The sequence below is a fragment of the Canis lupus genome, chromosome X, assembly GCF_048164855.1.
Source record: "Canis lupus baileyi chromosome X, mCanLup2.hap1, whole genome shotgun sequence".
In the NCBI taxonomy this organism is placed as follows: Eukaryota; Metazoa; Chordata; class Mammalia; order Carnivora; family Canidae; genus Canis; species Canis lupus.
The window spans coordinates 1,959,518-1,985,109 of record NC_132876.1 but is presented as its reverse complement, the minus strand read 5'-3'; the positions used below and the strand labels follow the sequence as shown (position 1 = coordinate 1,985,109).

General features: G+C 50.9%; 1 protein-coding gene across 5 annotated transcripts in view; it reads right to left on the bottom strand.

Moving 5' to 3' along the window:
- Positions 1-1,648: 1,648 nt before the first annotated feature.
- Positions 1,649-25,592, bottom strand: part of MECP2 (methyl-CpG binding protein 2) — a 68,592-nt gene continuing 44,648 nt past the window's right edge. For 4 of the 5 annotated variants that reach the window (XM_072815940.1, XM_072815941.1, XM_072815942.1 and 1 more), the window contains 2 exons: positions 13,075-13,425; positions 1,649-11,707 (listed from right to left, as the gene is read on the bottom strand). In XM_072815940.1, coding sequence (XP_072672041.1) covers positions 10,624-11,707; positions 13,075-13,425 — 1,435 coding nt within the window. In that variant the 3' untranslated portion in view covers positions 1,649-10,623. The remainder of the gene's footprint in view (positions 11,708-13,074; positions 13,426-25,592) is intronic. The other variant, XM_072815945.1, reaches the window with a different exon arrangement.

Here is a 25,592-nt window from a genome sequence, read left to right as displayed (position 1 = left end):
CCGCCGCCGCCGCCGCCGCCGCCGCCGCCGCCGCCGCCGCCGCCGCCGCCGCCTCGGGCCTCGGCCACACGGGGGCGCCGCGGGCAGGCCGTGCGCGGGGCGGCCGCGCCCCTGGGCCAAGAGGCGGCGAGGCGGGCTTCCCGGAGGCGGGGGCGGCGGCCGCCCGAGTGGGGCCCCGAGGGGTGCAGGGCCGTGCCGGGGCCCTGGCGAGGGGCTAGCGCCGGCGCTCGGGAGCGGCACGGGAGGGCCCCTTGGGGACGTGCGGCCGCAGTGGGGCGGCGGGCTCCGAGCGCCCCCTCCCGCTGCCGCCGTGCTTCCGGCCCACCGGGCAGGCCCCCGAGTGACGAGGCCACGGCGCAGCGTCCCCGGGCGCCCGGCTCGGTCCGGCCGCGCGCAGGTCTCCCCGCGGGACTCGGGCCCGTGCCCCCGTGCCCCCGGGCTCCGCAGCTGCGCACTCCCTCGGCTGTGCCGCGCGCCCCCGTTCCGGCCGCCCCTGCTCCCTGCTCATTTCCCTGAAGGCGCCCGCAGGCCACTTCGGCCCCCAGGCCCGCCGCCTCCCCGGGGAGCCCCGCGCCCTGGGGCATGCCCTTGTCTGCCTCCCCGCTACGTGGGGGAAGACCCCCCAGGCAGCAGCGCCGCCTTCCTCCTTTGTCTCTCCAGTTGCAGGACCGCTGGCCAGGCAACGGGTCACCGGCCTGCCCCCCTCCGTCCTGACACCAGAGGGCTCCCCTCCAGGCTGTGCTCCCAACTGGGGCCTCCACGGGCCCCCCCCCCCCCGCCAAGAAGCCACAGCCATTGCCAGCCACACCCTGGGCCCCAGTGGCTTCTCACGACGACGGCCGTCACAGAGGCTGCGGACTGGTACGGGAAGTTAGCATGCACGCACACACCGAGCTCGGGAACAGCCTGGTCCTCCTCGCGCTGCTGGACAGCGGCTCCCAGGCCAGGCCCGGCACACGAGATGCTCAACACGCACAGGTCGAATTTCAGCCCTTCGTTTGAACCTTCAAGGCCAGGACATTCGAATGCACCTTCTAGCAGCTGCGCCCACATTTACGTGCATGTGAAGCTGGACTCTGAGCAGTTGTTCCCTCCAGCCCAGCAACAGCCCGGCGACAACAGCTGTGGTGGGGCGGACAGCTCCTGAGTGCCAGGTTTGCAGAAGGCCTGCAGACCCCACGGTGATGACAGTGGCAGGGAGCCGGGTGAGCAGAGCCCATGCGAAGAAGGTCTCGGGCCACAGGCCCAGGAGGAGCCACAGCTGGGGGATGGCTGCTGTTTCCAAAAGCACCTGGACAGAAGACAGACGACGTGCCCCTGCCATGGCCCACGGGAGCAGGGAATTCGGGCTGCTGTGTGGAAGGCCTGCGGCCCGCTGGCCTCTGGACCTGGGGCACGGCGGGCAGACCCGGGCCGGCTCCGGGCCCGCCTGCCCCCCACAGCTCCCCATCGCACGCTGCAGCAGTGCGCCTAGAAAGTGTACCTTGCAACCCAAGAGGAGGCCCTGTGTGCAGCAGGCTGGTCTTTCCTCCCCAGGCAGTCCTGAAAGCGGCTGGCTATTTGCGTTCAGGGACAGCCAGACGGAATCAGGAAACACAGCACCGTGCTGTCCTGTGAGCTGTCTGATAATGAAAGCCCAGACCTTGAGTCACTTTCACAGAGAGATTTATCGAGAATGCTAACAGCACAGGATACAGTACTTCCCAACAAAAGGTGCAAACGCGTCACTTAGAAAGGCATGCTGAGTATTCTTTGCTTTCACACGTATTAAAAAACTTACAAAAATAAAATAAAACTGCGTGCTGCCCATCTTTTCAAATAGTAAAAGAACCTTATGAAAAAATCACTTGATTTTACAACAAAAGACACAAACGGACATTTTTATGTAAATTTATAAGGCAAACTCTTTATATAATAAATAGGTTACAGGGATTCAGTGGGGGGGTGTTTTTGAAACGTATACAGGTACATTCAGACAGGTTTACTGAAATGGTACAAATTTCCTTAATAAATTGCCTTTTGTTTTTAAATATATCAGTGCTTTCAGTCATTTGGCTATACACAAAGAACCTTTTTTTTGAACACTACAAAAAAGCAATCAATATTTTTTGTTTTTAAAACGACCTACTTATTTTCTAAAGTAATTGTCCCAAAACACAAAAACTGAAGGTGAATGTGATGGAGGGCTTTGGAGACATCTCTAGCCAAGTCTGTCCTGGGCTGCTCCCTGTCCCACACACGCCTCTCTCCCACCCTCGGTCCAGGGTGGCCGGGGTCACTGTGACTCAGGAGGGGACAGCTACCCTGCCTGGTTCCTTCCTGATACTAAACCCATGTGCAAATAGTCATGACACTCAGCATTGTCTTCGCCTTTTGGGGGGGGGGGCTGGGTGCTAAGGGAGCACACATCTGTCCCTGTTCTGTGAGCCCAAAACAATGTCTGGTGGGGGTAACGGCTTTGCTCAGAAGTATCTGGTTTTGCTAAGGGAAGGGATGGGGGGTTTCTCACGCTCAGATTTTCCTGGGGGTCAGAGGACGGCAAAGAGAGTGCACCTCCTCCACCGTCGTCCTATCACCCAGGATGGTGAAGAATCTAGAGGTCATGTCAATGTTGGATGTACTCTGGGATGGTACTGGGTGGGATGTGATGGGCGTGTGCTGAACGGTAATGCCCACCACCTGGCCTGTCCAGGAAGCGCTGCGTCAGGTGGAGAGGGGCCAGTCTGCCCTGTCAACATACACTGACCTGTGGCCACAGCAGAGGTCTCCAGGGAGATGACCACCCTTCGTCTGAGCTCTGCTCCTCAGGCCTGCCCTATCTTCCTCCCGCGGACACAAGGTCGGCTCTGCTTGCACCCCTCCTGTCTCCCTTCAAAGGAACATCAACCTGGTCTGGCTTTAAAAAGAAGGATGATGCTAATAATCTCGGGGGGGGGGGGGAAGGCAACAGAATCCACTGGGTGGAACCAAACCTGGTTTTGCTCTGACTTTGAAAATGGCAACACATCAGCTATTTGGTCCGTTGGCTTAGGCTTAACTTCTTTGGGTGGCATCTGGTTGGTCTGGGCAGGGGTCATCTCTTCGAATCTCCCCTCCTGGGGAAAAAGGACAGCCCCTCTCATCTTGGTCACCATCCCCTCCCTCCAAATTCGTTTGTTTGTAAAGAAAAGGTGTCTAGAAGCATTTGTCTCTGGAACAATTACTTTAAACATGGTTACAATACAGACTTCAGTTCAAACACAGAAGAGATTTACTTAGCAAATTTCCTTTCACCCACCAAAAATTACACAAATATAAGCCTCAACACCACAGTTAAGAGGACCAGTAGAGAGAACCTCATGTTTGGAACACAAAAGGAGAAATAAAAAACCAAACCAAACCCAAACAGAAAAACCCCAGAAAAACGATGGAAGGATGAGGGAGAAGGGGAGGAGAGCAAACACAGCACACGTTACAGTGTCCGGGTACACGGGAGCCCAGCGCGAGGAACGGGCTCGGCACACATTGAGTAACAGTCCTGGTGATATTTGGTCATATATTCATCAACTACTGACTCTGGAGCGGCCGTTATTGATTGAAGCAGTGACAAATCAAACGGAAAAGGAGGCCTTGGTAGCAAGGGAAGGAGCAGGCTTCAAGTTCTGCAAGCCTTTCGCACTCCACCGTCCAGCTCCCCAGAAACACTCAACTGGGTGGGCCCTGCTCCGTCCAGGCGGGCGAGAGGTCACTGGGTGAGGCTAACTTGGGCGCTGATTTCACACTTCCGTCAGAAAGCACGCACGTGGACACATGTGGACACCCACCTGTTAGTGGCAAACAGCAGCAGCAACAGCCTCCTCGCCTCCTCTGCCCCCGTCCCAGGCTGGGTGGGAAAGGACGACGTGACCCATCGCTAATACTGAGCGCAGGCTGGAGCGGGCCCCACGCTGGGCCCAGAGGCTGCCCCAGCCCAGGTCCTCCGAGGGGCCCACGGGTAGCCTGGCTACCCAAAGGGCTTATGAGCGTTTCTCTTTTGGTTCAGGCCTCAGAAGTAATGATGCAGGGAGGGAAGCTTTTGGCCCTGGTGATTATAATGCTCTCTGCTTTGGAAGAACAAGTTTCTGGGTTTTTTTTTTTTTGGTGTTTTTTTTAATTACTTAAAAAAAACGATCGAAAAGAACTGTTACGGCTAAACTCTAGCAGATATTGCTCATTAAGAATTACAAAAGCAAATGCAGTTACTCGTAGGACGGGGAGGAGAGAAAGGGAGGTTTCTGGAGTCTTTGCTACCTCCTAGAGGGGACCCAGTGGACTGTTGTATGTGGTTCTGGGGTCCCTGGGGTCTACCTGTGCAGCTCACACATTCTGAGATGTGAGATGTGACAGGCCTCCCATCTGCCCTCCAGCCTCAGCCAAGTGGAAGCCCTACTGGTGGGGAGGCCTGCTGAGCTGACTCTCCATACATGAGCACTGTGACTGGGTCACTGGGAGGGCTGGGGGTGGGGTCAGGCCATCCCCCTCCCCCGTGGACTCCAGCTGCCCCACCCAGAGGTCGAAGGGGGCCAGGTGGTACCAACTACATTCCAGACTTTGCCAGGGCAAGGAAGCGCTCTTCAACCCACCCGTTGAGGTGAACTGTCTTGCACCAGCATCCTGGGACCTCTCTCACAAGCATGGGAGAAACAGTGCAAAACCCGGATGCTGTCTGGAGCCTCCTTCGCTTGGCACAGGGAAGCCCTTGAGAGAAGCGAGGAAAGACCACGGATCTGCTTGGACAGAAGAAGTGACCAGCAGACAGGTTTGTAGTTTTTTTTGTTTTTTGTTTTTTTGTGTTTTTTTGTTTTTGTTTTTTTTGTTTTTTTATTTTCCCTTGTCCTATGCTATGGTTATCAGAAATATTGTAATTAAGCAACAGGTATAATTTTAACAGATCTTTTGTGTGTGTGTGTGGAGCCACAAGCAAAATGAGTTTATAATTGTGCAATATACAGATATATATATAAAAATTCAACTGCTCTGTGTGTCTAGTTGGTGCATTAAATAAAAGGGACAGAGAAACTAAAAGCAAAGCTAAAAAGCAAAATCAAAGCCCAGGAGAGAGGAGACCAAGCAGGCCTACGCGTACAGTCTAGAAGATACTGGGTATGCTCAGGGTCACCAGGAAGAACACCTTTGTCACTGGACACACAAACACTGAAAGGAGAGGGACTAGCAGTGAGCAGGAGCCAAACCTCTTGGCCTTTTCATCTCATTGTCTCTCGCTGCTGAGGACCTGAGGAAACGTAAGCTAGGAGGGGGGGCTAGGGGAGCAAAGGCAATTTGCAGGTTTCCCTAATGCTCTCAGACTCAAAGGCCGGGCTTCCCCTCGTGAGGGTCTCGGTTCTGCCCAGCACCCTTCCTTGTGCCTGCCCTCCCTCTGGCCCAGGGGCTCTCGCTGGTGAGGGGCGAGGGGGACACACACCACAGTGAGTGCTCGGGCCTCTGTCTTCACCCCTGAGCGCAGACGGGAGCACCACTTCACCCAGGCCCTGGGCCCCTAGGAGAGCAGAGCAGGGGATGTCCTCGGGGGACCGGCAAAGGCCAAAAGGGGGACTTTACCCTCACCTTCCTAGTTGCCTGGGCCCTAGTTAGAACTCCCTTTTTCCCGAAAAAAAAAAAAAATCAGCACTTGGGGAATGTCCTGTCGAGATGTGAAAGGAGCAAGAAACAGGTGGTGCTGGGTAGTGAGAACGTCGCAGATCTTGGGAGCCACTGGTTGATGCTACTTCCCACACCAAGCGCTGGGCTCCTACAGCTTGGGGACCAGGCAGGCGGCCCCACAGGACAGGGGGCTCGCCAATGCTAGGATGGCCCCGAGTCTCAGATCCAGCAGCTTCAGGCTGGATTCCCCTTTTCCTGTACCACTCACCACATGTCAGGCCAAACTCCAAATATTTTTAGATCAGCATTTTTGCAAAAGCTTGCTCTTATTCATTCAGAAACATTGAAATGTAATTTTCTGCCAAATGTTTTCTAGGTTTTCCTTCTGAATTGTTGAGAACGGGTTTCAGTGTTCACTTTTTTTCTTCTTTAATATGTAACTTGAGACCCTGGGGGAGGCAGTATCCTAGCTATATATAACAATTAGACTATGCCTTTTCTAAAGATTGATACGGTATCTAAAAGACAAAGACGCAAAAATGGAGACTCAACAAACCCCTCCAGAGTGGACGAGTTTACTGATGAAGAGAGCAAAGGTGGGGGCCCTTACAGAGGACAGAGTAAGAGCAGGAACGCGACATGGTGGGGCCACAGGGGCACGGGAGCGGGGCTCTACCACAGGCTGGGCGACGCTGCCATGCTTGCCCCCCACCCCCAACACCATGAGCCCGGACTCTGGGATCTGGCTACGCAAACGCCCACAGGGCTCTTAGACACAGCTTGCTTCCTGAGGTCCGGGCCATCAGTCCTAAAATCTGTGCGTAAAACTCCCATCAGGGAACAACAATTTGGGGCTACTGGCTGGGAAAGGAGGTGAAAAAGGCTTCTCCAAGACCGGCACCTGTGACCCTCCCTGGCTCCATCAGCCCAGAGAGCTGGAAGGAAATGCTCTGGAAATGGGGCACAGAGCTCGGCTGCCAGGCCCCACTTCGGCTCTGCAAGATCCAGTGGGCCCCACCTGGTGAGTTCACGTCATACCTTCTGCTCCCTCATGCGCTTCGGCTGCTTATTAAGTTACTTAGATCCAGAGGTCCTGTCAGCTAAAGAAACTCCTTCCCCATCAAACATGGCAGTTTGTTTCAGGCTAGTCCCTTCTTTCATGATCCCCATCACAGCAATGAAAAGCTGGGCAGAGGGACAGGGAACAACTTGGGGCTGCTCTGGGTGCTGGTGCCACAGTCTGTGGCCTCTCACCTGGAATGGTGCCCCTGAACAGTGTTGCCCGCACCTGCATGGGACCTCAAGGGTAGAAGCCAGGTGCTGACTGTAGCCAGTGTTGCTGGGCCGCCACCATGGCTTTCACCTTCCAGGGAGTGGAGGGGGCTGAGGTCCTTGGGTAGTTTGGCACTGATGGACTGGGGAACGGGGCATTTCTAGGTGTCGCCTGTGCCTTCTGACACGGGAATGCAGCAGCAGCAGCAGAAGGGAGCGGTCTGAGAGCCTGGCTGTGGCTTAGTGCCCTGATTCACTGCCATGTCAAGGCCAGCAACTGCACTGGTTAGGGCAGGCCCACCAATGGGCAGGGCAGAGCAGGGCATTGTGAGAGGAGCTCGAGGACATACAGCATTCTGTTGGGAGAGGAGGTAGTGACTACCAACTAGAACGAGGGCTGGAGAGACTGAAAGGGACTGTGTGACCTAGGCGAACAGGTGTCTGAGAGCTGTGGGTCAATTTCTATATTCTTCACACAGTCCCTAAAAGATGCCCGCCATCTTCGTGATGTTCAAGTACACACAAAATCGAGGTCACACCCCCAAACTGGGCTGGATACAGCTGGTGAGAACCCCACTGCCTGGCTTTCACTCCAAACTCCTGTCAACCCGACCCAGGACACGGGTGGCACGGCAGCTGCAGAGCCCCTGCCTGCCAGGGGAACAAACCACCAAGGCGACCTGCTTAATGGTGACTTACTTGTGATGCCTTTATTAGGTGAAGAAGAGGGAATGTGGAAGAAAGGGCGTAAGGAGAGAAAACCCTATGGAGCCTCAGGGGCTGCAGGTCAGGACAGGCCGAGAGAAAATGACACTTGAAATGATGTGCTCAACCACCAATGCCCGGTCAGCCCCTGAATGGTCACAGGTGAAAGGGGGGCATGGAGGGCCCTGCACTCCTCTTCCCAGGACCAGATGGTACTGAGCTGATGGAGAGGCCAGCTCTTGACACCGGTTCCGGGAGTCACATTCCATTGGGCTAAGTGTAATGGATAAAAACCCAACAGACCAAAACGGCCGGTGTCTCCATGGCAAACTGGCCGGACACTGTACTCGTGTGGCTAGGCATCCTTTGTGGGTGCCAGGAGTGACAGGCCACTTTGGGGTCAGGAGCCTTTTGTCCTTGAAGGAAGAGGGGTCCTGAAGGACTCGCCCCCTCCTCCGACCCCCCTTCCTTTCCTGGGGAGGAGTCAGCAGTGAAGCCCAGAGGGTCAACAGCAGAGCAGGTCTGGTGTGGGACTTGCTTTTGCAGCATAAGGAAATGGGTACAAAAATGCTACAAAGGCCAACTATGATTCTGCAAACAGAATGGGGGCAAACTCCCTTGCTTCTAACCATTCCGGAAGAGACAAACGTGTTTTTTTTTTCTTAAGCTACTGATTGGAACTGTCAACTATGGTTCCTGATCACTAAGGACTGGCAAGGAAGTGCTAGACGGTTTTTAGGATGTTTCACTCCTTCATGGTTACACCGCAATAAGGAAGCCAGGGGACAATAACTGAAATACACGAGACAACACGCACTTGACAGTTCATGGCAGCAGCTCGCATGGGACGTGCTTGTGGGTGTTTCTGGAAGCATAAGACTGCTGTCTCATTTGCTACTTTGATAAGGTACTTCTCAGTTGGACAGATTTAGATATAAGAGACATCTCTGTAAACACAGAAAAGGATATACCAATATGATGAAGATATGCAGCTAGATAAGGACTTCCTGAACACAGAATGACAGGATGGGGTCCTAAGTGGAGATTGATCAATGAACACCCATAGCAAACCCAAGCCTCTCGGCCCCCACACCATTCCCCTGGCACAGATGTGGAGATGTGTGATATGCTGGCCTCACCCAGTCTCCAGCAAGCAAAAGCCAGGCATTTTCCATCAGAAAAGAACTCATGGTTAACTTATAGGAGGAGCCGAGGGGCCAGGGGTCTAGGTGCCCGTCCCAGCTCAGGTCTGGGGCGTCTGCATTTCTTCCCACCTGCCGCCCCATTGCACTGCACTGTGCTGGCTGGGCCTGGCGAGGTCAAGGTCAGGGCTGGGCTACTCGGTGACTATGGCAGGCCATGGGGGCCTCTGTGCTACCCTCAGCTTCCAAATCCAAATCTGTCCAACTTCTCCTGCTTGCTTTTCTTGGATAGAAGGTCGAGAAGGCCCAGAATCCAGGGTCTGACCAGGGAAGGGAGCTCCCTCAGAGAGCAAGATCTTGCTGCTCTCTTGCCCTTCGGAGAGGCCAGGGTGCTAGGGCCAGGTGGACTCAGCAGAGCCCGGGTTTTCCTCAGGCCTCAGAATGGGCTGGGTCGGGGCTAGGGCTGGCAGTGGGAAGGCCAAGGGCAGGGTGAGATCTGGGGGCCTGAGCTGACCAGCATCAGCTCAGGTAAAGCTTGGAACTGTGGGTGCCTGGTACAGAAGGGATGAACGAGGAGGGGAAGAAATGAAAGGATGGATGAAAGAAGGCAGAGATGGAAGGACAGAAGAGAAACCAATCAGGAAGTCCTTATAAAATTGCAGCAAACACTTAGAGTTTCGGAGCTTCGTGGGAACCCTATGTGCTGAGCCCACTTTAAAACAAGCGCAGGTATATACAGATCCAGGTAGTTCTAAACACCGTCATGTCTGGTGGCTTGAGGGACAAAGTGTCACCAATTCAAGCCAGTTTGCTCTCAGAGCATGTTTGTTTTGAAGTGGGAACATGAAGACTCAATAGTGCAAATAGTTCTAAGCTGTCCCTAAAGGAGTAGAATTGGAAAGTTTTGGAAGAACATTTTCCCCTACTTCCCCCTGGCCCCCCAACCTGTCCACTAGGCCTCTACCTACCAGTCACAGACTGCTCTGAGCAACTAGGAATTCCATGAGCCCCACTGCTCTGTGCCACCCGGAGGAGCCCAGGAGCCCGGGGCCAGCCTGCCTACGCCTTGTCCCGTTGCTTCCACGGCCTCTCTCTCTCTCTCTCTCTCTCTCGCCACCCACTGGAGAACGGCCCTCGGCCATCCTCTCCTCTGGCTCAGGCCAGTCTACACCCAGCAGCTCAAAGGACTGACTCCCTCCTAGCCATGCCAGAACTGGAGTGAACAGGTACTACTTCCCTGTCCTGTGAAATGTCCTAGTCAGTTTTGGATTGGGGCTGGCGTGGGGCCAGATTTGTGCCACCATGGGTGAGATCACACAGGCTGTAGCCACTGGCCATCTCTGTCTTTTTCTCTAAAGAATCCAACTGTCTCTCCTGCCTCACACCTCCTTGTCCCAATGTGGGTAGGGATGGGGAAGGTGGAGGAGCTGGGGGGATGGGGGTGGGGCAGGGCGGGAGGAGAGGAGAGCTGAGACTGGGAGTGTCCTCTCAACCACTCTCTGTCCCTAATGAGCACATGGGGGGTGGGGGGAGGTCTGGGTGGGAGGGGAGGTGCAGGCATACCCTAAGAAGCCTGGTCAACAGCTTGTCTGGTCAGTAGTATCTGCAGCAAGCCTTGTTGAAGGAGCCTAGTTTAGAAAAGTGCAAAGCTACTTCTGGCCCTGGTTAGGTCTTCAACCTGACTGTGCTTGTCGGTAAGAAAAACATCCCAATGCTCCAACTACTCCCACCCTGAAGCCACGAAACTCTAAGTTTACTGAAAGAAAAAAAAATATTTTTTATTTCAGTTAATCGGGAAGCTTTGTCAGAGCCCTACCCATAAGGAGAAGAGACAACAGCTGCCTTTATTCTTGTTGGTTTGCTTTGCAATCCGCTCTGTGTAAAGTCAGCTAACTCTCTCGGTCACGGGCGTCCGGCTGTCCACAGGCTCCTCTCTGTTTGGCCTTGGCATGGAGGATGAAACAATGTCTTTGCGCTCTCCCTCCCCTCGGTGTTTGTACTTGTCTGCGGCCGTGGCGGCGGTCGCGACCGTGGGCTGAGTCTTAGCTGGCTCCTTGGGGCAGCCGTCGCTCTCCAGCGAGCCTCCTCTCGCCATCTTCTCCTCTTTGCAGACGCCGCTGCTCAAGTCCTGGGGCTCAGGGGGGCTGGCGGGGTCCTCGGAGCTCTGGGGCTCAGGTGGGGGAGGGGGCGGGGGCGGAAGCAGCGGCGCGGGTGCCTTCGGGGGCTCTGAGTGGTGGTGATGGTGGTGGTGCTCCTTCTTGGGGGGTGAGGAGGCGCTGCTGCTGCGCCCCTTCGGGCTGCTCTCCTTGCTTTTCCGTCCGGGGCTCTTGCAGGTCTTCAGTCCCTTTCCACTCTTCTCGCCGAGGGTGGACACCAGCAGGGGCTTCACCACCTCCTTCACCTCAATGCTGACCGTCTCCCGAGTCTTGCGCTTCTTGATGGGGAGCACAGTCTCCTGCACGGACCGGATGGAAGACTCCTTCACGGCTTTCTTTTTGGCCTCTGCGGCGGCAGCTGCCACCACACTGCCTGGCTTTCGGCCCCGCTTCTTGGGAATGGCCTGGGGGTCAGCCTCCGCTTTTCGCTTCCGGCCTGGGCGTTTGATAACCATGACCTGGGCTGACGTGGTGGCCCCGCCCCCTTCAGCCTTGCTCCCGGGCGAAGCTTGAAAAGGCATCTTGACGAGCAGCTTCCCGGGACTTTTCTCCAGGACCCTTTTCACCTGCACACCCTCTGATGTTGCTGCCTTGGGTCTCGCAGTGCCGCTCCCTTTGGGGCGTCCCCGACCTCTGCCAGTTCCTGGAGCTTTGGGAGATTTGGGCTTCTTAGGTGGTTTCTGCTCTCGCCGGGAGGGGCTCCCTCTCCCAGTTACCGTGAAGTCAAAATCATTAGGGTCCAGGGAGGTGTCGCCTACCTTTTCGAAGTACGCAATCAACTCCACTTTAGAGCGAAAGGCTTTTCCCTGGGGACTGTGGGAACAAATGGAGAGACACAAAGAACGATTAGAAGCTTCCCCGCTAATGTACAAAGATGGGGCAGGAAGAATGTGCTGAATTCTGTGACAGGACGTTCTGCAATTGACCTGCCTGATGATACTATTCAATGAGAGTCACATTAGAGAAAAGCCAAAATGGGCTGAAATTAGAGGGGCATGGTCACACACAAAGCAACTGGGTTGCTGGGCGGCGGAGAGCACCCACAGGGTGTGCTCCAGTGACAAGAACAGCTGGGTGTCAGCTGCTCTGCAGCTATTGCCCCTGAGGATCCGCCTACCACCAAGGCCCCTCCTCTGGCTCCCAAAGGGGCCTGGCCTGGAGACCCGCTTGAGCCAGAAGGCTGAGGGGCAGGCATTCTGCTGGTTGGTGCCTGGGCCCAGTCAGTAAGTAAAGCACTCCTCTCTGTCTGAACCTGGGCATGCTGCTTAGCCTCTCTGGGATCGGTTTCCTCATCTGTCAGTAGGATAATGCTTTTTGTTCACCCTTCTCAGAGTTGTTGCGATCAAATGAGGATGTCTGCAAATAAACTGTTTATCTTTTCTGGATCATCTAAGGGCCAGAACTGAAATGTATTTATTCAGTCCTTCTCTGAAGCTCTGGCTTGGGAATTACACTGTTTCAATAGAAAATGCCCAATGACCAGCTCAAAGCTGGACAAATGCACCAATGACAGTTGGAAAGGCACATGAAGAGACACCAATGTGTCCCCAGAGGCCCTGTCAGAGAGCTCACCTTTCCCAACATGATTCAGAGAGTAGACTGAGCCCTCTGAACTCCTACTTCTTCTGGGTCATGAAGCCAAGTCACGGAATGACTGACAGAAAGAAGAGTTGTTTAACAGGTTCTGAGAAGAGCCCATCAGCTGGATGTTTCCCAGCTGGGAAATGAGAGGAACCCAGAGAGCCCTGCTTGCCTTCCAAGCACAGGCCACTACACATGGCAGGTCCTGTGGCCTCTGGGACCAGCCTGGGCAGGGCCTTGTGTCCTCAATGTTTCTCAGGCGACCTCTCTTTCTTGTGTCCTCACTGTGGCCCTGGGTAGGCCCTACTGCGATGCCATCTCCAGACAAGACCTCAAGGGCTGGTGGGGTAAAGTCACACTCAGGGCGGTGAACTCTGTACACAGTCATTTGAAACATACCTGGAGGGGTCTGCAAGTGGTGTTCATTATTGAAGCCACCCCCAGCCCAAGATGGGTGATATACACACATTTTCCTGATCATCGAGTAAAAAAAGAGCTGCCACTCTAAGGGATCCCCATTAGTTTCTCAGCACCTGGCCCCAGCCTCCTGCCCACCCAGCCTTCCCTGCTTTGTAGAGACAGGAGTTGCCCTTACTTACTTGATCAAATACACATCATACTTCCCAGCGGAGCGGCCAGATTTCCTTTGTTTAAGCTTTCGGGTCCAACCTTCAGGCAGAGTGGGGTCGTCATACATGGGTCCCCGGTCACGAATGATAGAGCGTCGCTGTTTGGGGGAGGCAGAAGCTTCCGGGACAGCTGGGGCTGAGCCTGACCCTTCTGAGGTCTCCGCTTTGCCTGCCTCTGCTGGTTCAGCAGAGTGGTGAGCCGGTGGCTGCAGGGGCTCATGCTTGCCCTCTTTGTCTTCTTTCTTCTCTTTCTTCACCTTTTTAAATTTCAGGGGTTTGTCCTTGAGGCCCTGGAGATCCTGGTCTTCTGACTTTTCTTCCCTGAAGTGTTAAATAAGTATGTAAGTATCACAGGGAACACACCGATTTGTAGAAAAAGTAAGCAATGGCGGGTTTGGGGCACCCCAGCACAGGCAGGGCTCTGAGAGACAGGGCTGCCCCACCGATGCTCACCCAGATCCTGATGCCTTTCTCCTTCAAAGATTTCTTTGGGGGCTTTGGGCTTTACCCTACCTGCACTGTGACCACTCTGAGTCCTTCTGTCCCAAGTCCCACTCCTAACAAGCAGGAGAATGAGCGGCATTTTTCTGGGTAGAAACACTAGGTGGCTTCTCAGTGTACTGCCTCGGAAGAGGCCACTTTACAAGCTGTGCCCAACAGTCTCTAGACTTCATGGCTGACAAGAGGCCCTTGACTACTGGAGAGGGAGCTGCCCACCCAAAATGTGGCCAGGGCTCCTCTTCACGAAAGACCTGGCTTGGGTGTTAGTATAGCTTCTGTATTGTAAGTTTTCTCAAATGTGTGCTTGATAAAACAGTCAGGGAGCACGATGCAACTTACTGATGGTGGCAGAGCCTAGCACTACCCCCTTGGGAGATAAGGCACAGCACAGTGCTGTGGAGAAAACACACAGGTTTGGAGCCAGCCCAACCTGAGCTCAAATTCTGACTTGGCAACTTCTAAACATGGACCTGAGCAAGTGACCTCAACATTCCGTGCCTTAGTTTCCTCATCTTGGTAATAGGCACCAACACCCCAGAGGAAGAAAAGTCACAAAAGCACCATATAAACACTAGCCAACTCGGGCAACCAGAAACTGCTGCCCAGGGTTCTGGAGTGAGGAGAAGGCACCCCAGGTCTGCTAAACTTTTATTATCAGACATTCCTTTACAAGCCATGACTGCCTTACACTCAACCAGTAGAAGGGGAGAGCAAGGACAAAGGCACAGAAGAGCACCCTCCCCACTCCAGGGTGGGCACCTCCTTATGCTTTCACACTGACAGAGCAGCTCCTTCCTGCTATTTTGGCTCCACCTGGTAGGGTCCCTTCCTTGTGTGCACTGGAAAGGCCCTGGACCCTGGAATCAGTCCGCCCGTGGTGTTCTTAAAGCAGGGCTAAGAGGGCAGGAACACCACCCACGCTGGGGAGGCTTGGAACCAGCCATCTGCTGGTCTCTCAGCAATTCAGTCTAGAAGAGAATGAGACTATTCCTGCCCTTGATATCTAAGCCCTAGAGCTGCCCTGTCCCATGTGGCTCGTGTCAGCACTGGTCACTGCCTCATGGCCAGTCTACCCCAAGCAACCCCCTTGTTCACACTGTGGAGACTCCAATGGAGGCACTGTGGTATGTACTGGAAACCAGACTCAAATGATGTCAGTAAGCTGCCAAAGGTGGGTTAGTATCAGGACTCTTGGCACCATGAGAACATGCCTTTTCTGAACAGCTCAGGTCAGGGGTTGGGAGACAGGCTTGTCCCTGAGTTCCTCCCTATCCTGGGTCATCCTTTAGCAGCTCAGGACTCTAAAGCATGGCTGCCATGGTGACCCTGATTTAGCCCACGGCCCACAGGAGATCTTCTCTTGCTGTAAAGTGAGGGTCTCTAATCTGTTGCAGCACAGAGCTTAGTTTTCAATTATCACAGTCTTATTAGCCTTTCAGCAGGAATTGAGGAAGAATCCTGAGAAGCTTGGTGTGGCCTATAGCCTGTAGTCCCCCAACACAGAGGGGAGAAGGGGAGCTTGCCAGCAGCAGAGTGGCAGATGAACTGGAATGACCACTCCCACACAGTCCACGGGCCACCGCTGAAGGCCAGGGCTACTCCCTGGAACCTGGATAGTCCTGGAGTCGGCAGACAACACTGCACCCATGGGAAAGGTTTGGTTTCTCCAGAACACTCATTTATATTCCCCAAATAGTTTAACCATCCATGAGGTCAAGTACAAACCACATATCCCAGGAATGCCTCTTAGATACAATCAAGGGTGTCGATGCCATCAAGGTCAATCCCTTCTAGAACTCTACCCTAAAAAGACACACCCCCAGAAATGCCAAACAGTTAAGTCTATGATATTATTTGTTAACGGCATCATTTTTCCTGACCCAGTACTGCATACAACTCATAGAGCTACCAACAAAGACGTACTGAATGGACGATGCCATGCCTATAGCATGGAGAGCCATGCAGCCTGAGAGGGCTGAGAAGGAGCACCTCTGGATCTCCTACAGATCACAGGATGCCTTTCACGTGAGAAACAAGGGAAGAAGTACTTCCTAGTCCCAGGATGGGTGGGAACGAGCTAAGGTATAGGCGCAAGGCAAGACCTCTCTGAATCATATAAAAGTTTACATAACCAAAATGAGAAAGAAAGTAAACAGTACCAAAACCCTACTGTATTGAATGCAAACACAAACAAACTGAACCATGTATCAAACTGATACCACACCAAAGAGAAAATTTATTTCAAATACCTCTGACCACACTGCTCTGCATATCCTTGGTGGGACATATTTTAAGGCCTGATATGGCACCCAGGGTTAGGGAACATGTCCAGCATCCATGGAGGGAACCAGGCTGGCCCTGGGAGAAGTGGGTGGTTGTGGTTCTACGGTGGCCTGTGAGGGCAGAAAGGCAGGGGAGTGCTTGGACAGAGGATGGGAAAGTCAAAGGACATAGGAGGTGGCTAAAAGGACTCCTTGCACTAGATGACACCATGACAAGGTGAGTATCTGAAAGAACAAACTGACTGGATCACAATGAGGGAGAAAAGAGAGAAAATCCTACAAGAAGCAAGGGGTGAATCATGCAGCTGTGTGCCAGAAGGTGGTTCTGGGCAGCAGAGCGGCCTCAAGGGGGATGTGGAGGGCTTTGTCAGATTGCTACTGGGGAGTCTTGGGCAGGGGAAGGGACAAGAGCTCTTATCTTTAAAGGATCACTACTTGCTGTGTGGAAATCAGGGGGCACCTGTGAGAAGCCTCTTCAGTGGTCTCCCATGGCCCAGGGTGGGGACAGTGGAGGATTTGGGAAATGACCAGGAGGTAGAGTGACAGAGCTGAGGAAAGCCTGGTGTGGGTGAGGGGATGGGATGAGTTAAGCACTATCACCAATGCCTGGAAGGATGGTGGTACCACTGAGGACAGGAAAGCCTGGGCCAGGAACACATGGGGGTTATAGCCACATCCATGGCTAGAAGTTCAAGGAGAGAAGAACATAGTTTTTTGATACTAGCCACAGAGGAGACCCAGCTGCGCTCAAGAGTTTGACTTGGGCCTGAATGAACTGTTTTGGTTTTTTTTTTTTTTAAGTTTTTCATTGTGATAAAACATTCATAACAAAATTTGCCTTTTAAACCCTAAGTGTCTAACAAATGAATTTTTAATAGCACCTAAGATGAAGAATAAAAGGGCCTTTAATTCAATCTGTAATATTTTAGTTCTTTTATTTTATTTATTTGAGAGACAGAGAGAGAGAGACAGACAGAGAGCGAGCGCATGCGAGCACGAAGCAGTGGGAGTGGCAGGCAGAGGGAGAGGAAGAAACAGATTCCCCGCTGAACAGGAAGCCCAATGCGGGGCTCGATCACAACTTAGGCCAAAGGCAGACTTTCAACTGACTGAGCCACCCACCCAGGCGCCCTAGTTCTTTTTTTTTTTAAAAGATTTATTTATTTACTCATCAGAGAGACAGAGAGAGAGAGAGGCAGAGACACAGGCAGAGGGAGAAGCAGGCCCCCCGAGAACAACCTGATGTGGGACTTGATCCCAGGACCCAGGGATCATGCTTAAGTCAAAGGCAGACACTCAACCGCTGAGCCATCCAGGTGTCCTGTCCCTAGTTCTTTTATTTTATTTTTTTAGTTTTTTTAAAAAAAGATTTATTTATTTATTTATTCATGAGAGACACGGAGAGAGGCAGAGATACAGGCAGAGGGAGAAGCAGGCTCCATGCAGGGAGCCCAATGTGGGACTTGATCCTGGGTCTCCAGGATCATGCCCTGGGCCGAAGGCAGGCACTCAGCCACTGAGACACCCGGGCTGCCCTAGTTCTTTTAAATTAAAATTACTTGAAGCAGCTACGACAATATGGTGATGTTCAATTCTGTGCATTGAGGGGCACACAGGTTTGTTACTTTGACTGCTACTTCTCTGCAAAAACAAATGACAAATGCCCACAAAGAAGCCTGGAAACCATGCCACTGGCTGTGGACTGGAGGTAAAAATGATGCAAAACAGGTAATCCACCTACTCGGTCCCAAGGTGACCCAACTCCCTAAGAGGCCTCCTCACCAGGGCATTATGGAGTTAGCTGAAACACACACTTTTTCAAAGAAATCAAAGTCTTCTTCATCCTGCCTTGAATGAGACCATATATGTATATGTTTGTTTATTTATATATATATATATATATATATATATATATTTCGTGCACACTCTATCTTCAAATGAGTAGCAGAACTGAACGAGTTCATATATTCTGGAGTTGAGAGGATCTCCAGAAAAACCACCCATCCAACTCTTCAGGGTTACAGATGAAAAGAGAAGGAAGCACACAAAGTTCCCTTGTGTGGTCACATGAGGGAACTCGTCTGAGGTCACGGCTGAGTTGATGTGTGTTCATCTACCGCCCTGAGCCAGACTCTGCTGGGGGCTGGGAAAATGGGGCAGAATTAGCATCATCACTCTTTGGTCTTCACGAGCTCCCAGTTTCGTCAGGGAAACAAAGAAGTAATGAAAAAAACAGTGACACCCTTCCCAGTGATAGTAGGCAGTGATACCAATAGTTCTAGCCCTAGAGGGAGGAGTGACTAATGACACCTACCTTGTGCAACCAATGGTTCTGGGCTGGCCCTCTCGCCCATCTTCTTTTGGGTTAAGATAGCACTTCTGAGGAGACTTCCCAGCTCCTGCCTTCTCCAACCCCATGAGCAAGGGCACCCTATGCCCCCGCGAGTGTACTTGGAACACACCACTATGTAGGTCAGCTTCCCCACCCCACGACGGTGCATGCCTTCTTTATTGTCATCTCTCCACTCGCACATCGCCAAGCAGAGGAGTGCCAAACAACAATCACAACCCAGAGGTTGTACTACTTTTGCTTCTTTTGATGACTGTATGCCTCTGACCAGTAACTTTGAGGACCAAGGGCCAGCTTAGCACCCAAAGCAGACACGGTCTGAGTAAGTGAATAAATGAGTCTAGGTGCTACCATAGCCTACTAAGCACTGGTGGGTTGGGTTGGCAAGAGACAAGACTGGGGCAGTCAGTGAGGGCCTGGGAGAACAGGCAGTGACAATCTACAGCGACAGGGAGGGCAGGGTCATGGGGGTAGAAGTATGGAGGATGGCTATGCTGCAAGGGCGGGTTCCAGGGATCAGCATCAGGTCTGCAGACACTCCTCCTGTGGAAACTACGAAAAATGCTAGACTGAACATCTTGTAGAAGATACTACAGAAGACGCTGTTTAAAAAGTTTTGCTTGCACTTGACTTGTAAGCTAGTGAAAAAGTAAGGAATATACAGTTTCAAGAGTAAGGGAAGGAAGGTAGGGGGTCCTGTTCTATGGAGAAATTTGGCAGGTGACCCATTAACAAGTGGTCAAACTGATCACCACCAACCAAGACCGAAGTGCTATGAATGAGGAGCATCAGCACTGTCCCATCCTGCAAGAAGGGGTAAATGAGGCCACATAAGGAAACAACTGGAGGAGCATTCCCCTCAACTGTGAGACTGGAGTCTTCAAAACTGTCTGCAGCATGAGAAAAGGTTTGCAAACTGCTCCTGGTGAAAGAGAACAGCAGAAGGCAACAAGTAATCATGTGCTGGCTTCTGGTTCAAAGGCACTAAAGGGGTGCTCATGGGGCATTGGCGGAATGTGAATTCCCCCATGTGAATTCGTGGAACTTGGTTCCATGTTGGCATGGTGCTAAGCTCCTTGAGGGTCAAAAGTGCAGCATAATGCTCTTAGGAGAGCCAGGCTCAAGCAGCACTTAGGAGTGTAAAGGAGCAACAATGACTTGGGGAAGCATATGGTACTAAAATGGCAGCATGTTTGAAAAGGAGGTTATGACATCAAATATAACTGGAAGCTGTGCAGGTTGAGAGTAATATTTTGAAGCAGTTTCAGATGAGTTTTCTAACAAAGAGAATACCATCACAGTACACGAATACATTAAGAGGGAAACCTGGAAATCTTATAAAGTACCTTCTTTTAGTGGCTCAAAGAACTATAATGTTTTCCAGTGTTATGCTTTATTTGAAGCTGTGAGTGTGAATGAAGGGAAGGTGTCAAAGCTATATATACACACACACAGATATACATATATGTATATACATATATAAAAGGTGTCAAGGCTATATATGTGTGTATACATATACACACACGGATACATAAACATATATATATGTATATGTACGTGTGTGTGTGTGTGTGTGTGTATACGTTCATATAAAAATCATCACAAGGGGCACCTGGCTGGCTCAGTGGGAAAAGCATCTGCTGCTTGGTCTCGGGGTTGTGAGTTCCAGCCCCACGTTGGGGTGTAGAGGTTACTTAAATTAAAAAAAAAAAAAGATCATTGCTGAAGGCAGCCCTGCCTAGGACCCCACTTTAAATGTCAAAGGAACTGTGTAATATAATCTGTACATCATATGGAAGGAAGCACAAATCTGGGGGTTGCAGCGAAAAAGGGTCGGCTGATGGCAATACTGGGTACAAATGCCAACAGACACTTCAGTGTGACCCTGTTACATCTTTTTTTTAAGATTTTTAAAAAATTTATTTATTCATGAGAGATACAGAGATACAGGCAGAGGGAGAAGCAGACTCTCTGCGAAAGCCCGATGTGGGACTCAATCCCTGGACCTGAGATCACGTCCTAGGCCAAAGGCAGACGCTCAACCACTGACCCACCCAGGCATCCCTGTGTTAGGTCTCTTAACCAGAATTTTAACCAGACTTGTCACTGGTTTTGTTAATGAGCTCTGATTACCAAATCACATAGGTTTGGCATGGTCTACCCCTCACATTTTTCCCATAATGACTCTTACTTTTTATTGTGTGATTTGTAGAACACAGGGATTTTTTTTCAGAAATACACATATCACATTGAAACAGAAAGGCCTTCACAAACCTTAAATATCTACCAGGAAGGAAAGAAGGCTCTTGAGTAATAAAACACCATCTAGCAATTTTTCTGCTAGAACACAAACATTAGATCAAATCTTTTCTTTGATCTAGCGAAGGAAAACCAGAGTTTGCAGGAATCTTGTTTTTGAGCCAAATTACTGTATCCCAAGGGGTTTGATGGAAAGAACTGCCTGTACTTTCATAATGAAAGTAACCTATAGTAATTGTGCAGAAGGCTGCCTTGAGAAGCTGTACCTGGCACTCCTGTGACCCCAGGCTCCTGTACACTACAGGGGGGCAGGCAACCAACAGCTGGCAGGTACAGCTGGCCAGACAATGTCGACTGAGGAGGGACTACTCAATCCCTGAGGCTTTCAGATTAAAGAAGAAAGACTACAAAGCCAGTTGAAAGCAGCAGAAAGGTGTTTTTCCCTTGAATCAGAATCCAGCCCCCTCCAAAGTGAGCTCCAGCAATATCCTCGGCCCCATTTCAGTCATGTTTGCATGAAGCCAATTTCAGGATATAGCATTTCTCAGCACCGTTCATTTCAAGTCACCCATTCCACTGAGCTGCAGAAGGAGCCTACGTCCCACGATAAGGCCATGACACATCAGGCCAAGGTGGTAGCCACTTCCCCAGGTGAATGGTCAGGGACCAGAGGAGAGAAATGGCCTTTTTGCAGTGGCTCTTTCCATCCTGCAATGTCATTCCCTCAGTGCTTCCAATTCTTTCTACCTTTAGTATGAGCTGCAGAATCTCAGAATCAAGGAGGCTCTTCTGCACGAATCAATAAAGGCAGCCACACTCTGAGATGCCAGCTTCAGCCCCTTTAAAGATCTGAGAGAAATCAAACTGGCACTGGAAGAGAGTCTCAGTGGTCTCCGGGGAGCAAAAGAGCAAATGGGGTTCAGCTCAAAGGCTATAGCAGTAGAACCTGAAGTTCAGAGGCTCTGACCTCAGTGTATTTTTTAATACCCCAGTTTTCAGAAGATGCAAGAGAAACTATCTGTGTTTTGAAAAGCTAAATAAAATACAGCTCTTGACAGGTAGATCTTTCCCCAAATGAAGGCACCCGGTGCCATACAGTCTTCATGAGTCCATCACACGTGAGCTAAGAAAAGCAGGTTTAAACAAACACTGCCACTGTGGAGAACAGCCAGACAATTCCTCAAAAGGTTAAACATGGAGTTCCCACAGGACCCAGTATTTCCACTCTAGATGTAGACCCAAGAGAACTGAAAACAGGGACCAGAACAGATATCTGTACACCCATATTCATAGTGCCATGATTCACAGTAGCCAAAAGGTAGAAGCAACCCAAGGTCCACTGACAGATGAACAGATAAGGAAAATACAGTCCATCCACCAATGGAATGTTACTCAGCTTTAAAAAGGAAGGAAAGGAAATTCTGACACAGGCTACAACACGCATGATCCTTGGGGACACTATGCTGAGTGACATGAGCCAGCCACAAAAAGACAAATACCATATAATTCCATTTATATGAAATGTTCGAATAGGCAAATCCAGAGACAGAAAGTAGATTAGTCATCACCATGGGCTGGGGGGAGTGGGTAATAGGGAGTGACTCCTAATGAGGTTAGGATTTTTTTTTTTTATTGGTGATAATGTCCTGGGACCAGATAGTGATGGTTGCACAACACTGTGAATGTTCTAAATGCCACTGAATTGTACACTTTAAATGCGTGAATTTCATGGTATGTGAATTATATCTCAATTTTTATAACACCCCACTAAAACGACAGCTGACTTTGCCTATTACGCCAAATTGTAAAGGTAGGATTTATGATGCCCAAGCAGTGCTCAGAACCCACAGCTGTCTCCAAGCAACCCCGTCTGGGTACAGACAGAGCCCAGGCAGGCAGCTCTGCCGTCCATCTGAGAGAAAAAGGCCAGCGTGGGGCTGAGGGTGATATGCTAGACCAGACCAAGCCGATGTGAATGCCATCTCTGAAACCCAGGACATAGTAACCATGACAGTTGGAAAGAATTTAGTTCAAGAAGCTTAATGACATAAAAAAAGTTTAATGACCAGGCATTTAGCCAAGTTGAGGGTTGCTGGCTAAATATTCTGAGGGCATTTGATCAATCTTTTTTTATTGCGGTAAATGCACAGAACCATAAAATTTACCATTAGCAACACTTAGTACATTCCCAATGTTGTACAACCATCATGACCACCTAGTTCCAGAACATTTCAGCACCCCCTGAGGAAACCCCATCCCCATTAAGCAGTTATTCCTCCAGGTGGCCTTACTCCCAGCACTCAGCAGCTACTAATCTGTTTTCTATGTCTATGGAATAGCCTACTCTGGACATTTCATATGAATGGCATCATACAATATATAGCCTTCTGGGACTGGCTCCTTCCACTCAGCATCATGTTTTCTAGGTTCATTCATGTTGTAGTATGTATCAGAACTTAATCCCGTTTTATGGCTGAAAAACATCCATTGTAAGGACACAGCACACTTTGCTTATCCATACATCTGTTGACGAATAGCTGGGTGGTTTCCACCTTCTAGCTGCTATGAACATTTGTGTACAAGTTTTTGCATGGATATATGTTTTCAATTCTCTTGGGTCTATGCCCAGAGTGGCAATACTGGGTCAAATGGGAATTCTATGATTAACCTTTAGAGGAACTGGCAGGCTGTTTTCCACAGGGTTTCCTTTGGGGTTGATGAAAACGGTCTGGAACTAGATAGGAGTAAAGTATGGCAGCAGAAACTGCTTCCATTCTGGAATGCTTAGCCGGCAGGGTCAAGCTTTAAACAGAAGTCATCACAGCAAGACCACAGGCAGTGGCACAAGGCAATGTCTCACCTACTCACTCATTCAGTAGCTAACATTCTTTAAGCACATTGTAGGTACTGAGGATGAGTTGTGCTAGGGCCAGGAATGCTACAGCAAGAACACAAGCTTTCTACCTGCATACATTTCTCTTTTTTTAAAGATTTTACTTGAGAACAAGAGTGATAGAGTACACGCGCACACACACGAGCAGGAGGAGCAGAGGGAGAGGGAGATAATCTCCAGCAGACTTCACACTGAGTGTGGAGCAATGCAGGGGTGGAGGGGGGATCCCAAGACCCTGAGATTATGACCTGAACCTAAACAGAGTCAGATGCTTAACCAACTGAGCCACCCAGGTACCCCCCTACCTGCATCCATTTATCTTCTCCTGGTGCTGACCATCTTCTGGGCAGAGTCAATATTGAAATCATAGCAATTTTGATGAATGTTGTAAAAGGGGAGCTACTGAGAGGTAGGGGAAGAACTCCAGAATATAGATGCAATGGCAACACTATGGCCTGACAATGTGAAAGTGCTTGAGGCGGTGGGGGGTGGGGTGGGGGAGGAAAGGGTCCAAGGCGGTAAAGGTGGTGAAGCTGTGGATCATGACTGAAACCCAAGCAGGTTGGCTTCCCCACCACCTGTCCCCATGAAGGCAACTGTAGAGGGAACTGGCCAGATGAGATAAGAACCGGAGAAAACCAAGAACCCAATCCTTATTACTGATGTTTCTGCTATTTTCTCTCTTCCCCTGGAAAGCCTATACTGTTAGAATTTGCTCTCCATTCTTGAGCTTCCACATCTAGCAACTTCTCTCCCATCCTATTCCCCAATGCCTCTGCTCCTACACACCATGGGCACTCATGTTTATCCTCTGCATGAGTGGTTGGACACCTGGCCTGCAGTGCCCCCATGACACTGTCCAGTCCTCACGATACCAACAGCCAGTCTGCATAGGCACTTACATTATACTTGCCTTTTTGGTCCCCAGCAATACATTCCCACAGCTGCTGCTTCTCCCACTTTTCTGCTGATATTGTTTTCTTCTTACCTCCATTCTTTATGTAGTTAAGTTTTACAAGCTTTTATCAAAGCGTTGGCTGCTTTTATCGAAGAACAGAATATTTGCCAAAATAAATTTTCAAGAGAGGCACTGTGTTTTTTGGGGGAAAAGGGGTGGAAAAGAAATCTCTAGTAATGGGAAAGAAATCTCTGTAAGAGCTCACTTTGTGTTTTCCTTATTGTACCTCTCACTAGTGTAGGGCACCTATATGGATTCCTAACAAACTTCTTTTTTCCCAGCGATGACACCTGAGCCCACTGAAATGGCCAACAAAATATAAAAAATAGCGGGGGGGGGGGATCTCTGTCGGCACTAGCAAATAAGGGTGCCTCCAACAGCTGAAGCGCTCTGAGAGTGCTGTAGAAACCGTGCGGCTTCACTCAATGTGAGTGAAGTACTGTTTGTGCAATTCTGCCCTACTCAAACATGGGAGCACAGGAGGGACCCAGCAGGGATGACTGCAGATAGGATTCCCCTAAAGAGCCCTAGGAAGTCTTCAAGAACAACAGGACCTTAGAGCCAGACTAGCTGAAGTGCAGCTTAGTTTACTGGTGGCAAATGGAAGGGCCTGAAATAGTGCCTTACCTGGAAGGGCCAGTAAGGGCTGAGAGGTTTCCCAGGGCACTGATTAGAAGGGGGCCAGCAGAGAAGGGCTGCAGTGCTCCAGTGAGCCTGCATGGCTGGAACATCCAGAGATACACAGATATGGATGGAGATCCTACCAACCTCTCCAGCAGCACCCTGGGCCTCTATACTACACCACCCTGGCTTTGGATGACAGGGATTCTTTTTTTAAAAAAAGATATTTATTTGTTTGTTTGTTTGTTTGTTTGTTTATTTATTTATTTGAGGTGAGGAGGGGGCAGAGAGAGGCAGAGACACAGGCAGAGGGAGAAGCAGGCTCCATACAGGGAGCCTGATGTGGGACTCGATCCCGGGGCTCCAGGATCACTCCCTGGGCCGAAGGCAGTGTTAAACCGCTGGGCCACTGGGGCTGCCCAGATGACAGGGATTCAAAGCCATGGGGAAGCTTTGGACAAGCAGGAGGGACTAAATCTCTACCCCGTCAACAACTCTGGGGACTGGGTAAAAAAGTAACACATCTGGTGACAAGACAAATATCAGCAAATTCAGTTACTTCCCTATGTCTAAACACTAACCAGGGAGAAAATACAATGGGAAGACTGAATACTGTTCTTCCAG